A 15,613-nucleotide genomic window follows, 5' to 3' on the forward strand; every position below is an offset into this window, starting at 1 on the left:
ACGGAGACCTCCTCCTGATTTTACAGGTAGAAGTGAGTCCAAGAGGCAACAGGGGCCCCTGATCGCCTGGTCGGGGCTGGGCATGAGGCAGGGCTGACGGGAGGATGCCCACTGCCTTCTTCTGTCTCCTCCTCCCTCTGCTCAGACCTGTCCTCTCTTCTCTTTCCTCCCAGTTACTCTTTTGTTTCTTCCTGGAGGGGAAGAGGGGGATGGATTCTAAGTGGAGGCAGCTGTTCTCAAGGCCATGGGAAGGGAGGGGGGCGTGGGGAGCCGCCATCAACCAGCTAAAGACTTGGGGCTGCAGGTCTGTGTGGCTGCCTGGCCCAGGTGGCTTTGTTCCAGCTCAGGGAGCCAGCGAGCGAGAGAGAGAGATGGGTGCAGGGCACGGCACGTGGCAAGGAGCGTGGCCTGGCACACGTGGGGGGCAGCGGGGGAGGCTTGAAGCCCTCCCTCAGCGGCACTCGAGTTGTGTGTCTGGTCTGTGTTGCAGGTGGTCAGTGCGTGTGTGTGGTGATGTGTTACGGCTGGAAGGTACAAGAGTTAGGCGCTCAGACTTGGAGCAGGATGCACAATGACCCAAGGCAAGCCACTTCATCTTTGAGCCTTAATTTTAAGGAAAATGGAAAAGTGATTTAACTCCTATTTTGCAAGTGGTTGGGAGGATTATGTGCCTAGCTGGGGACAGGTGCCTAGTTGGGTTCCAGGAAAATGAATCTATGAGTGAGCACTATTGTTATTCTAATGACGATTCAGAAGTGTCTGGTAAGGGGGACACAGGACCCCCCCAAACCCAGCGTGTGGTCTGCGGGCCTGGGGCTGGGAGGTGCCATGCATGGATGTGGGAGCGTTGCCAGGGTCTGAGAAGGACAGGAGGCATCTGTGGTCTAGAAGGTTCTGCTCAAATCTCAGTTCTCATTTGGTCAGCCAGGACCTGGAGGGCAGGAAGGGGAACAGGAGCAGGTGTGAGTGGAAGAGTGCAGTGAGAGTGTAGGTTTGTGTCCGCTAGTGTGTGTGTGCACAAGTGCAAAGAAAGCCTGGGAATTGTGGTCAGGAGTGGGATCTGGTGGCCATCTGCCGAGGTTTGAAACCTAGCTCTGTGACCTTGAGTCAGTCACTTAAGCTCTCTGGTCTTTGGTTCCCTCTTAAAAATGGTGCTAATAATAACACCTACCTCAGAGTGGTTGTGAGGATTAGACAAGTACTACCAATAAAACACTAATAAAACACTTTTAACAGCACTGGGCCCCTGCCACATGACGTATGGATTAGCTCATTTTTATTTGCTCAGCAAGACTCTGTGCCAGGCTGGTGTAAGGGCTGCACATGCAGGAGCCCCTCCCAGCCTTGCAGATAACTGTCATCACTGCCGCTGCCATTTTACACATGGGGAAACTGAGGCTCAGAGAAGCCAGGCGCCTTGCCCTGGGGCAGACGGGCTGACGGGTGGCAAAGCCAGATTCCCAAGCCACGTGTGTCTGTGCAGAGTCCCACGTCTAACTAAGAGCAGCCGCCTCAGGGCCAGCCCACTGCACCTACGGGTGCCCCCACACCCTGGGAACAGCACAAAACCCTGCTGTTGTCAAGGTCAGGGTGAGAGAAGTGGCCAGGGTGCGCCTTACTGGCTTGAGGGCCCATGTGGGTTTTCGCCACTTAAATATGTGCATATATAGCTCACGCTGGCATGATAAATATGAAAGTGTGCAGACTCATGCGTGTCCAGGCTGCCCGGTGCTCCTGTATCCAGGCTCGTGTACACACACGTGCACACGCAGCAGGCTAAATGATGCAGTCCCTGCCTGAGCTCCTAGTGGGGGAGACTCTTCACAAGCAAAAGGGGCTGCTCCTCTGACCTGGGGATTCCTCTCTGCTCACTCCATCCTGCCTTTTTACTCTTTCCCCTCCCCCACCCCTTTTAAAGCACACCCTCAAAGCCCACACACAATGCCTAGAAATCTGTATGGGGTTAGTACTGGTTGCAGAATGAAGGGGAGTACTGGGTGTCCAGACCACCAAGAAAAATGGTAAGGTCCATTTCCTGAGGACCTACTATGTTCCAAACACTTAATCCTTCCTCCAACCCTGGGACCACTGATCACAGAACCTGGTCCATAGTAGACATTTAGTACTTTTTTTCTGAATAAATGAATGAGGCAGGAACTACCATGACACCCATTTTGAAGATGGGAAAACTGAGGGTTTGAGTAGGTGCAGTGATTTTCCCATAATTCTGCAACTGAGCTAGGATTCATTCCAGGTTTTCTCTGACTCTAAAAAGAGTACGTCAAGGCTGTATATTGTCACCCTGCTTATTTAACTTATACGCAGAGTACATCATGAGAAACACTGGGCTGGAAGAAGCACAAGCTGGAATCAAGATTGCCAGGAGAAATATCAATAACCTCAGATATGCAGATGATACCACTCTTATGGCAGAAAGTGAAGAGGAACGAAAAAGCCTCTTGATGAAAGTGAAAGAGGAGAGTGAAAAAGTTGGCTTAAAGCTCAACATTCAGAAAACGAAGATCATGGCATCTGGTCCCATCACTTCATGGGAAATAGATGGGGAAACAGTGGAAACAGTGGCAGATTTTATTTTTTCGGGCTCCAAAATCACTGCAGATGGTGATTGCAGCCATGAAATTAAAAGACACTTATTCCTTGGAAGGAAAGTTATGACTAAGCTAGATAACATATTGAAAAGCAGAGAGATTACTTTGCCAACAAAGGTCCGTCTAGTCAAGGTTATGGTTTTTCCAGTGGTCATATATGGATGTGAGAGTTGGACTGTGAAGAAAGCTGAGCACCAAAGAATTGATGCTTTTGAACTGTGGTGTTGGAGAAGACTCTTGAGAGTCCCTTGGACTACAAGGAGGTCCAACCAGTCCATCCTAAAGGAGATCAGTCCTGGGTATTCATTGGAAGGACTGATGCTGAAGCTGAAACTCCAGTACTTTGGCCACCTCATGTGAAGAGTTGACTCATTGGAAAAGACCCTGATGCTGGGAGGGATTGGGGGCAGGAGGAGAAGGGGACGACAGAGGATGAGATGGTTGGATGGTATCACCGACTTGATGGACGTGAGTTTGAGTGAACTCTGGGAGTTGGTGATGGACAGGGAGGCCTGACGTTCTGCGATTCATGGGGTCGCAAAGAGTCAGACATGACTGAGCGACTGAACTGAACTGAAAACCCATATGCTTTCTGTTGCACCCCATTGTGGAATGCTGGGAGGAAATGAAGTGTTCACTCTCTCTCTGGTCCAGCGTGGGCTTTCCTGTTTTTGACACTCAAGGGAGACTCACAAGGGGGCTGGGGCTGGTAGGGCTGGGGATGGGCTGATAAATAGCCAGTCTGTCTTCAAGGCTGCCTGATCCAGAGATGGGCCCATCTGAGCCCTCTCCTCTTTCTCTTCAAAGCCTTCCAAGACTTCGCACTGCCTAAGGATAAAGTCCCACACCTTCACCTGACATTCAAGGTCCTTCTCAGCTTGTCCCCAAGTGCCCCCACCCTGACCTCCTCTCTGGCCCCAACCCCTCTCCCATGAGCTCATTCAGCTGACCTCACTGCTCCTGAACTTGACCTCCTGGCTCCCTGATTCTGTTCCTGCCACCAGGTCCTCAGAGCCCCTCCACCCTGGATGCTGCCCTTCCACTCCAGCCCCATCCTCTTTATCCTTGCTCCATCCCTTCTTGGTGCCCAGAGAATGCGCCCCTCCTTGGAGCTCCTGAGTCCAAGCCCCTGCTCAGCCCACTGAGACTTAGATCTGTCACTCGATTCACTCACATGGGGCCCCAGCCTTCCCCTTGCCCTCGTCTGACTCTCTGTGTCTCACGCAGAGGGGAGGGCACTGCATAAAGTTGGAAGCTGTTCAAACTACAAAGAGAATCAGAAAGAAGAAGTGTTAGTCACTCAGCTGTGCCCAACTCTTTGCAACCCCATGGACTGCAGCCCACCAGGCTCCTCTGTCCTTGGGATTCTCCAGGCAAGGATACTGGAGTGGGTTGCCATTTCCTTCTCCAGGGGATCTTCTTGACCCAGGGATTGAACCCGGGTCTCCTGCACTGCAGGCAGATTCTTTACCAACTGAGCTCTGAGGGAAGCCCTAAGATAATCAGAAGCAGGGGTGAAATGGCAGAAGGCTGGACTCAAGAATCAGACAATCACAGGTTAAATCCCATTCCTTCCCCCTTCAGGCTGAGTGACATTGGGAGGGTCACTTCTCCTCTCTGACCCTCAGTCTTTTCATCTGTAAAATGAGTAAACTACAAGCTGAGGGCCAAATGCCACAGTGTGAGGCATCTTCCTGCAGATTACTCTGCAGTACAGCGACTCAGAAAAGTCACTCTCTACATCTGCATCTCTGGATTTCCCAGGTACCACCATCCTAGGCAGACTCACCTAGGATATCACTTCATTTCCAGGAACACACTAAGCCTGTTCCTGCCTCAGGACCTTTGCACTTGCTATTCCTTCTACCCCTGATAGCTCAGTTGGTAAAGAATCCACCTGCAATGCAGGAGATCCTGGTTCAATTCCTGGGTTGGGAAGATCCGCTGGAGGAGGGATAGGCTACCCACTCCAGTGTCCTTGGGCTTCCCTTATGGCCTAGCTGGTAAAGAATCCGCCTGCAATGCAGGAGACCTGGATTTGATCCCTGGGTTGGGATGATCCCCTGGAGCAGGGAAAGGCTATACCCACTCCAGTATTCTGGCCTGGAGAATTGTCCATGGGGTCGCAAAGAGTCAGACACGATGGAGTGACTTTCACTTTCATTCCTTCTACCCAGAATGCATTTTGCCACATCTTTGTCTAGTTGGCTCTCTCTTGATCATTCTGATGTCAACTCACTTGTCAACTCCTTGATCACTTAATCCGGAGTAGCCCCCTGTGGCCCCAATTGGTCTTATTCTATTACCTTGTTTATTTTCTTCATAGCTCTTATCAGCAATGACCCCTTTTAACCATCTGTTGACTTGTGGCGACAAACATTCAACTACTTATTGGCCGTTTCCCTGCCTCCCCTGCCTCCCCTGCCCCCCAGGAGAAGGCAAACTCCTTGAGCGGAGGGACAGGGTCTTATCACCTCTGTTTCCCCATTGTCTGGAGCAGTGCGGGATATGACATGACTCACACGCCTAGGTGTTGACTGAGTCCAGGACCCTTGGAACTCAGGGAGCTGGAACATAAGCCAGGCTCTGGGCTGCCCAGGTGGTCTGTGAGGATCCCTTCTCTAGCCATCTGTCCCCTTACAGACCGGGTGCTCCTCCCCAGCTCTGTCCTTAGCTGAGCCATCTCGGGCCTGGCTCCAGGCCGGGCAGGAGGAGGAGGAGTTGGGTAAATGTTTGTGGTGTGAAATTGGACCTGTCTCAAGCTCCTCACCGCCTCCACATCTGAGGAGCCCCAGGGAAGGGGCGGCAGAGAGAGATGAAAGGAGGTGAGAAGCAGGTTTCAAAGTTGGTCCTTTCAGTGCAGATGAAAGCAGGGGGGAAGGGAAGTCAACAGAGGGTGGAGGGGGAGGGCTGAGGGGGGAGTGGGGAGAGCAATATTGGAGAGGAGGGGAGAAGGCAGAGGGGTGCGCTGGACCTGGGAGGCAAGGACGAGGCTCCTACTGCTGCCTGGTAACTCTTGTGAGCCCAGGGAACCTCCTCCCCTCCCTGGGTCTCAGTTTCCTGCCAAACAAGGGTGATAATGCCCTCCTGGGAAAGGTCTGGGGCTGAGCCAGAGGCTGACGGGGATGTTTAAAGACTGTATCTATTGTCAGCGGGGATGGAAGGGTGGTGGAGGAGTTCCTAGGCAGTGGAGGGCGGTTTTGGCCATGGGAAGGGTGGAGGCAGCCTAGGAGGCATTCAGGACCTCTGGACTGAGTCTGAGCCCTTCAGCCTATCTTTGAACCCTGTTAGACTTCTCTTGTTGGCTCATTGCTCAGCCTCCTATAGACACCACAGTCTACTCATCTCCAGACCCCCCTGCCACTTCTTGCCTTCCTATGCCTATGCCTGGAATAACCTTCTCCTCATAGCTACACTGACCAGACTCAGGTACACAGCTCAATATAATTCCTGCCTCCTCCAGGAAGTTTTTCTAGACCCCCAAGGGTAGCCTCCAGTCTGGGAGCCCATAGGTAGTTAAGCATCTTTGTGTCCTCACCTTGGGGTTGCCATGTAAGGTTGCACAGGCCATGCACTGGACAAATCGGAGGGAGCCATTCACATGAAGGATGGTGAGAATGCGACCCATATGGAGCTGAATAATGCAGAGATCCTTAAAGTAACTTCCTTTCCCTCCTCCAATGCTCGGCACAGAGCTGGGCACACACTTGGCTCAGGGATCATTCACTATGTACAGGGGTTTCAGGGAATAAACAGGAAGCTCCAGATGCTTAAATTCAGTCAACAGTGGGCATTCACCCCACCCTGACCTCCTCTGGATCACTTTCTTTCTATCTGACATCCTTTCAACTTGGGCCATGGTCAGGGACTCCCCAACTCCTGCAGACTGCAAACCCTTCCAGGGACACCAGCAGCACCACAGCATCCCATGGCCTCCGTGCACTTGCCGCTGCCCCTCTTCCCCCCGCGCCCCGCCCCCCTTGCCTCTGTCTCTGCGACTGGCTTTCTCTCCAAGTCTCCTCTTTCTGTTCCTACAGCGTCAGGTCGGTTCCTCTGTCCTTTAGTTACTCCTGCCCTCTTTCCACTGGTTTTCCTTCTCTGGTCACTTCCTCTCACTGTTGGTCTCACTGCATCTCCAGGAGCCTCTCTCTTTTCTTTCTCTGTTTTTACATTTCATTCATTCACCATGCGTCAGGGAATGTCCACTGAGCGCTAGACAGTGTGAGGCCCTGAGGATACAGCGGTGAACTTACACACGCATCCCTATTCTCCTAAAGTTTATCTTTTAGGGAGAGGGACAAAGTCATCAGGAAAATGGGTAGCAGGTTAGATGGTGATGAAGGACGAAAGAAAATGGATATGAAGTGTGGGGACACGTTGGGGTGGGGTTGACATTTTAAAAAGGGTGGTCAGGGAAGGTTGCACTGAGAAGGTGACTTTTGAGGAAAGTCCTGGAGGAAGTGAGAGGACCAACCCTGGAGATGTTAAGCGGGAGAACATTCCAGGCAGAGGGATCGGGCGGTACAAAGGCCCTGGGGTAGAGGCCGGCTGGGTGTATCCCTGGAGCTGTGAGGAGGTCAACGTGGCCGAGCAGAGTGAACCAGGGAGGAGGTGAGCCAGGGTCTGAGAGGTTACAGTCAGGCCACACCTACAGGGTCTGGGCTTTTATCCTGAGCCCCAGAGGCGCCTTTGGAGGGCTTTCAGCAGAGGAGGGCCAGTGGAGGGAGGTTTGGGCCATGAGAAGGGTGGGGCAGGAGTCAATTGGCTCCTGTGCCCATTCTAGATTGAAGAGGGGTGATGACAGAAGCAGAGACAGGCAGTAATCAGGCAAGAGAAACAGGTGGCCTGGACCAGGGCGGCAGCTGCGGAGGAGGTGAGAAGTGGTCAGGTTCTGGAGATGTTTTTAAAGCAGAGATGACAGGCTTTGCTGATGGATTGGAGGGAGGTGTGAGAGAAAAACATAAGTCGAGGATGTTTGCAACATTTGTGACCTGAAAAGCTGGAAGGATGAAATTATCTTTTTTTTTTTCCTTTTGGTGGAGGACCGAAGCTGAGCCCAGGTCACTGCCGTGTCTGTCACACCTGGTTCTCTCTCGTTATCCTGAGTTCCGTCTCTCTGCCACTGTTCGAGAATCTGATTCCTTTGTCTCTTTGGCTCCCGGTGGCCCGCGTCCATCGCTCTCTCCCCTCCTCCCTCACCATCACCGCCCCCAACCCCTCCCTGTCCCGTCCCCACCCCCTCTGCCCGCCGTCTGTCCGCAGGCGCTGGCGGGGTAGCAGGCAGCAGGCGTCGGCCCCGGGCGGGGGTCTCACCGGACGGGCCGGTTGGCGGCGTCGGGGTCCCGCGCCGTCACCACGCCGACCAGGGAGCCCACCTGCGCGTCCTCCTGTACCTCCAGGAGGCCGGAGGGCGGCCGGAACTCGGGGGGCTCGTCCACGTCGATCACGGCCACGCGCACGATCGCCTGGTCGCGGAACGTGCCTAGGTCAGCGAAGCGGGGGTCCACGAACTTGTTGAGGGCCTCCAGGACCACGGTGTGCACCGGCTGGGACTCGAAGTCCAGGCGCTGGAGGGGTGGGCGGAAGGGAGCAGAGGGCGGTGAGTGGGCTGGGGTCTGCGCCACACCTCCAGGTGAACAGAGCCCAAGTCTGGCGGGGGCTGGCCTCGCCCCGAGGGGGCGGGGCCGGCCCCGAGAGGGTGGGGCTGGCTTAAGGTCACAGTTGACTGAGGCATCACTGACTCAATGGCATCACTGACACAATGGCATCACTGACACACGGTCGGGTTACAGGTAGAGAAAGTCAGGCCCTGCTAGGGACAGTCTTGCTCAGGGACACAGGGTCACATACTGAGTCCCAGACTTCCTGCTACCCGGCACACGAGACTGGCCTTAATGTATTAATTTACAAAGCACTGTGTGCCAGTGTTCTAAATGTAGCGACTCATCTAATTTTACAGCGTCCCAAAGAGGCTTGTATTATTATTATCATCCTGTTTGACACGTGAGGACATCGAGGCCCAGCAGACTCTGTAACTTACCCTAGGTCACTTAGCAGTTAGTCCCTGGCAGAAGTGGGATTCACATCCCCGGCAGTGGGGCTGTCAAGTTCCAGCCCTTAACCCCACTGCAGGAAAGGCACTGGATCTGTGGCTGCCCAGCTGTGTATCTGCGGGCAATCTGTTCAACCTCTCTGGGCCTCGGGCAGGAGAGTGAGATGAGACCTTCCTGGTGTATTATTGGTGGCAGCTGCTAATGTGAGTTGAGCCTGATAAGCTGGGTGGCCTTAGAGCTTCCCTCAGAGGCCTGGCTAAAGCTACGCTGTCCTGGTCCTCATCAGGGAATGCTGGTGGGTGACCCTCTGATGGACAAGCTGCATGGCTGAGTGGACTCTGGCCTCCTAAGGATAACGCCTTTAGAGCAAAGAGAAAGGGCAGTGGTGGAACCATGGGCATCACTGTTACATGCTGGGGGAGCCATCTGGGCAGCAAGGGCCACCTTCTTGGAGAACTGTCCTCTGTCTAGGGACCCTCCTTTCCTCTCAGAACCTCCCCTCCACACTCCCCCTTCCCCAACAGAAAAAAAAAAAGAGAGAGAGAAAGAAAAGAAGGGCTACCTCCTCCCTCCATCCTGTTGCCTGGGAAATCAGGATGCAGGGAGGCAGGCTCGGACCTGGCCTGGGAATGAGTGATGGGCTCTGGAGCCAGGTCATCAATCAGGCGGGGGCTCTGCTCCCTAAGCCAGCACTGACTCCACAGAGACACCTCAGGCGCCACTGCTGGAGCAGGCGGGGTGGGGGTGGGGTTATGGGGCAAGAGGCAGGGAGGATGGGGGAGTTACTACAGGGGCATCACCGGGGATGAGAGCAAATGCTGTGCTGGGGTCCCCGGGCTGGGTTTGGGGCCTGATTCTGCTGCTCTGTGATGCTGGGCCTCCCCAGGCCTCCAGTTCCCCCATCTGTGAAATGGGCTCATCTTACAGTGAAGACAAGTGGAGGTCAGAAGACCGAAAGCCATGTAATGTTTAAAAGGGTGGATTCTGGAGACAGACTCCCTGGGGCCTTGTCCCTACAACTTCTCTGTAAGATGCTTGGCCTTGGGTGCAAATGACTGAACTCAGGGCCTCAGATTCTCACCTATAAAATGGGCAATAATAATACTGAGAGGGTTGTTGTAGAGATTAAATGAGTTAATACATGGAAAGCATTGGAAAGGAGGCTGGCACGCTATTCACACTTAATTGAAAGTATTAGCCTCATATCCTTATCCTAGTTGAAAAAACAGAGTTTTCTCTATCCTCAAGCCCTCGTGGCCAGGGAGAGAGTTTGATTATTGAGTGAATGAAGGGCTGTCAGGGCAGATGTTTCTGTAGGTCCCAGGAGGCAGAGCCTGGGCTGACGGGAACAAGATAGATTGTGGCTGAATGGGAGAAGGAGGAGCAGGACACTGGTAGGGAGTGAGTGTCCCATCCCTGGGAGTATACAAAGGGCTTACGACTGTTTGTAGGCCAGGCAGGGGACTCAGACCTCCCGTGGAACAGCAGGGTTGGAGTGGACAGTGTCAAAGGCCTGTGCACCCCTGAGTTGCCAAGCTTGTGACCAAGCCCTTGAAGATGATTTTTGCTTTTTTATCTGACCTCTGTCTCCTTTCCCTAGGGGGTGCTGAGTTTGCTGTTTGAGCTTCTGGTTCCTGGGCTGGTCAGTGGGTAAGGAGGCTGTTAGACTCAAGAAAGAAAGAGCTTTGGGGTCACCAGACCTGGGTTCAAATCCTACTCTATCCCTTACAGGTATAATCTTGGGCAAGCCCTTTTACCTTTCTAAATCTCTGTTTTCTTACTTGTAAAAACAGTCATAATATGTTTTCCTTCCGAGGGTAACATCAAGATGAAAGGAAACAGTGAGTGTGAAAAGCCTGGTGTGAACTTGAAGTAGCACAGCGTAGTATGTAAGAGCACAGATTCAAATTTGGATTGACTCCTGGCTCTTGACTGCTAGCTGTGCAACCTTGGACAAGTCACTTAACCTCTCTGTGTCTCATGTTCTCATTTGTAAAACGGGAAGGACAGCATTAGCGTTTTCCCAGGTTGGTCCAGCGTCCCTGGAGAGACTTCACCCCTGGAGTGAAGTGGGATGGGGTATTTGGCTGCTCAGTGACCCCTACCCGACCCTGCTGCCCTGGGGTCTGTCTCCCCCATCACTTCCGGGGCAGCCGCACCTTCTGCACTACGATGATGGCCTCCTGCGTGTCACTGTCTGTGATGACCTTGAACACGTGCCCGCCGCTGCCGCTCTCCTCCCTGAGGTGGTAAGTCATGTCTGTGTTTTCGCCCACGTCTGAGTCCTCGGCCTTCACGCGTCCCACGGCCGTGCCGATGGGGGCCGACTCCTGAATGCTGAACTGGTACATCTCTGTAGGGGATACAGTTGTGAGTGGGGATGGTAAGGCAGCCCCTCCCCCAGCTTCCACCAGCGCTAAGGGAGAGGAGGGGGGCTCTCAGATGGGCTCCTTGGAGCTCCCTGCTTGGCCAGGACTGGTGTTGGGAGAGACACTTCCTCTGCAGAAATGCCGGACGCAGTGCAAAGAGGAGGGTTCTAATTCTGACCTTGGCTTTATTCCCTGATTGATTTGAGAAAGTGTCGGCAGTTCTTTGGGACTCAAGTGTCCTCATCTGCCCAAAAGGGGACAGAGAAGCACAGTGATCAAGGCTACGGCCCTGGAGTCAGTCCTGGCTGTGTAGTTCTGAGCTCTGGTTTTCCTCATCTGTAGAATGGGAATAATAATAGTGCCTTCCTAATAGCACTGTCATTTCCCAATTAACTGAGATGATAATGCATGTCAATTGCTTAGCACAGAGACTAGTATCTGTTCCCTACCCAATAAATGGGACACATTGCATTCAAATAGTCGGGCTGCACACTGATTTTTTTTTGTTGCTGTGGATGTTAATGATACTGGTTCCTTCATTTCCACATATTTATTGAGCATCTATGATGTCCCAGATGCAGCTCTATGCATTGGGGTTCCAGCAACAAGCAAAACAGACCCAAATCCCAGGGCTCACAGTGCTTTTCTCTTAACGGAAGGAGAAAGACACGAAACAATCATATCAGTAAAATATGATGTCAGATGGTACTTGGGAGAAAAATAAAACTGGGAAGGGAAATGGGGAGTGATGATGAAGGTGTGTGTGGAGTTTTAAATAGGGTAATTGGGACTTTCCTGGCGGTCCAGTGGTTAAGACTCTGTGCTTCCAATGCAGGGGGCGAGGGTTCAATCCTTGGTCGGGAAACTAAGATCCCACATCCCATGGGATGCAGCCAAAAAAAACTGTAAATGTGGTAATCGAGGAAAAGACAACATTTCTGCAAAAGTCTGAGGGAGGTGAGGCAGTGAGTCAAGCAGATATTTGGGAAAGACAGAGGGAACAGCAGGTGCAAAGGCCCTGAGGTGGGTGCAGTGCCTGGCATGTTTGAAGACTGGCAAGATGGCCACTGTTACCAGAGTGGGGAAGCAGAGGGGAAACCAGAAGGAGTGAGGGTCAAGTGGAACTCAAATGGCTCCCTGCTGTCCTCCCAGAGTGGAGTTGAAGGTGGGGGTGATTTGCTAAGTGATGGGCCTGCCCAGGGGAAGCAGGGGCTGTGGCACCGGGGATGTGTCTCTTGGAGCCCCCACTGGTCTGAATACCCTTGTGTGGTGTAGCTGTCTCTGATTGACTCTCACAAAAGAGTCTTGGGGGGACTCTTAACACAAGCTGACCATGCCACTCCCCACTCTTTACCATAGCTCCCCACTGCACTTGGAATGAAGTTGTACAAGCCCCTTGGCCCCTGCTGACTTCTGCAGCTTCATGCCTCCAATGCCCCACCTCAACATGAGCCTTAGCCTGGCTGAAGTTCTTGTAATTCCTTCAGGATGACTTGCTCTGTGCCACCTCTAGCCATTCCCTCGCTTTATTCTCCTCTCTGCCTTCGCTTCCCCTGTTTCCTCTCCTTTTTAGTCTCAGTGACTATTACCTCCTGTAATGGGGAAGGTTCCCAGACCTCCAGGCTCTGGTCCCGTGTGTCCAGGGCCCCCAGGCTTATCCTATTGTAAGGATTACTGCATTTCCCTATTATTTTCTGTTTATTCTCCCTCCCTCTGTCTTCTCCCTCCCTCCGGGCTGTGAGCTCCTGCAAGGCAGGGACCACATCTCTTATTCATCCGGCATTCATGGTGCCTGGCAGAACACCAGGCTGTCACATAAATGAAATGTTTGAGTGACTAGTGAGTGAATGAATGAAAAGCAGCATGAGTTACTAGTATACACTCACTAGATTAACACAAATGAAAGAAATCTGACAATACCAAGTATCAGTGAGGATATGGTATGATGGACACATGCATTTCTTCATGGGGGAAAACAATTTGGCTTTATTTAGTAAACTTGAAGATGAGTTTATTCTGCTCCTCTGTAGACTAATGAAATTGCATGCAAAACAGCAGGAGGGACACATACAACCATGTTCAAAGTGGTGTCCTCTATAATAACCTCAGACTGGAAACAACACAAATGTCCATGGGCAGGAGAATAGATAAATCGTGGAATACTATACAGCACTGAAAATGAATGCATTATAGCTAGAAGCAATAACATGTGATTTCACAAACATAATTTGGGGAGATAAAAAAGCAAGATGAATCATTTGTATTGTGAGTTTCAATTTAGATAAGGTTAAAAAACTTATAAAATTAAACTATAATGTTAGGTGATGCCTACATGGGTGAATCGACCCTAAAGGACTGGATAAAGAAGATGTGGTATATATGCATATTTATATATAATGAAATACTACTTAGCCATAAAAAAGTGAAATTTTACCACTTGCAGCAAGATGGACTTGGAGGGCATTATGTAAGTGAAATAAGTCAGACAAACAAAGACAAATATTGTGTGATATCACTTATATATATATTATCTAAAGAATATTAAAAAAAACATATTCACAGATATAGAGAACAAATTAATGGTTGCCAGCGGGAAGAGGGAAGCGGGCAGGGGCAATATAGGAGGAGGAGATTGAGAGGTACAAATTATTAGGTTTAAAAAAGCTACAAGAATATATTGTACAACATGGGGAATATAGCAACTAATTTATAATTAATTATAACTATAAATGGAGTAAACCTTTAAAAATTATGAATCACTGTATTGTACACCTATAATTTACGTAATATTATACATCAAAGAAAGTGAAAGTGTTAGTTGCTCAGTTGCATCCAACTCTTTGTGATTCCATGCACAGTAGCCCACCAGGCTCCTCTGTCCATGGAATTTTCCAGGCAAGGATACTGGAGTGGGTTGCCATTCCCTTCTCCAGGGGATCTTCCCCACCCAGGGACTGAATCCGGGTCTCCTGCATTGCAGGCAGATTCTTTACTGTCTGAGCCACCATGGAAGCCCCTATTATCTACTAACTATACTTCGATAAAAAAGAAAAACAAAAGCAAAGAGATGATGGTCATGAAAGTGGATGGTGGTTAACTCTGGAAGAAGAGGTAGGGGGAGAAGTTATAATCAAGAAAGGACTTGTGGCCGCTTCTGGGTCCTGGTCAGCGGTTACAAGAGTGTTTGTTTTGTAATTATGTACTGAACTGGACATTTATATTTTATGCATTTCTGTTTGTGTGCTGTACTTCCCAATAAAGAAATAAAGAAAGAACAGATGAACAACACGGCTATATATTAAAAATGGATGACCAACAGGGTCCTACTGTACAGCACAGGGAACTCTGCTCAATGTTATGTGGCAGCCTGGATAGGAGGGGAGTTGGGGGGAGACCTGATGGGAGGGGAGTTGGGGGGAGAATGGATACATGTATATGTATGGCTGAGTCCCTTTGATGTCTGCCTGAAAGTATCACAACATTGTTAATTGGCTATACTCCAATATAAAATGAAAAGGTTAAAAAAAAGAAAGAAAGAATACATGAGTGAATAAATAAGAGTCTTCCAGGGGCTCTGGCCCCTCTGTCTGCCCCCCTCCTTCCAGCTCAGGGCTGGCACACAGCCTGGCACACAGCAAACTGGGTGGCCCCGCCCCTTCACAGGGGCTTTGAAGCTTCCCCATCAAGTGAGTGGGGCTGGGCTGGGGGAGTGGCTGAGGGCGGCTGCTGGACTGGGTTCCCCGGGCAACAGCAAAGACGGGGAGCTGGCTGGCGGGCTCTGCCCACCCCACTTGGCGTCTGGACTGAGGCGCTTAGGCTGCGATGTGCTCTCAGCTAAGGGATTGGATTCCCTTATCTCTCAGGGGTCAGTCCCCTGTGGCCGGGCCTAATGTGAGAGCAGCAGACCTCAAGTAATGACTCGCCCGATAGGGATCAGCCCGGCTCCCCGTGGCATTTAGTCTCTGCCAGCTTCAGCGGCTTCCTGGGCACAGCTTTCTCGTCTAAACCTGGGATGGAGGGGCTGGCTGGGCTGATGGGAGGTGGAGGACAGGACCAGAGAAGACACCCCCACTCTGTTGTGCCTGGGGAGGCAAAGAGTGGAAAGCACCCTCCCCCAGTTCAGAAGCACAGAGTCCTCCAGGCTCGGAGGAGAGGAAAAGCCCTGTCTCTCCAGACCCTGGCATTTCTATGTACAAATGATAGGTGCCCCCGGGCATGGCTGCAGCCTCTGTCTGTATGTCTAAAAGACCCCTGTGTCTGTCCCTCCATCCCCAGCATACCTTTGCAAGCTCAGATCAGTAGCAGATCACACATAATAAGTGTGACAGGGGTGTGTGCAAGGACCAGCTGGAGTGGGTGGACAGACAGGGGCTCACTCTTGGCCAGAAGCAAGGTGCAGGGAGGGGTGGTAAGTGTGTTACATGGATGTATGGAAAGTCAGACAACTTTGGGGCTGTCTCTTGCAAAAAGCAAGATTGGAGGGGGGAGGGGGTTGGGGAGACTTGGATGGATAGACAGCTGGACAGATCGGGGAGGCCCTCTATGGCGAGAAGGCTGCAGGGCAGCTTGGGGTCAGAGGGTG

The 15,613-nt window shown here is 51.6% G+C and overlaps 1 protein-coding gene across 1 annotated transcript in view; it reads right to left on the reverse strand.

The window, feature by feature from the left end:
• Positions 1-15,613, reverse strand: part of CDH22 (cadherin 22) — an 83,717-nt gene that overhangs the window by 27,475 nt on the left and 40,629 nt on the right. The window contains exons 5-6 of the mRNA NM_001205776.1: positions 10,822-11,015; positions 7,923-8,176 (exon numbers count right to left, since the gene is read on the reverse strand). Of these exons, the coding sequence (NP_001192705.1) occupies positions 7,923-8,176; positions 10,822-11,015 (448 nt within the window). The remainder of the gene's footprint in view (positions 1-7,922; positions 8,177-10,821; positions 11,016-15,613) is intronic.

This window comes from Bos taurus, chromosome 13 (genome assembly GCF_002263795.3).
Source record: "Bos taurus isolate L1 Dominette 01449 registration number 42190680 breed Hereford chromosome 13, ARS-UCD2.0, whole genome shotgun sequence".
Taxonomy (NCBI): Eukaryota; Metazoa; Chordata; class Mammalia; order Artiodactyla; family Bovidae; genus Bos; species Bos taurus.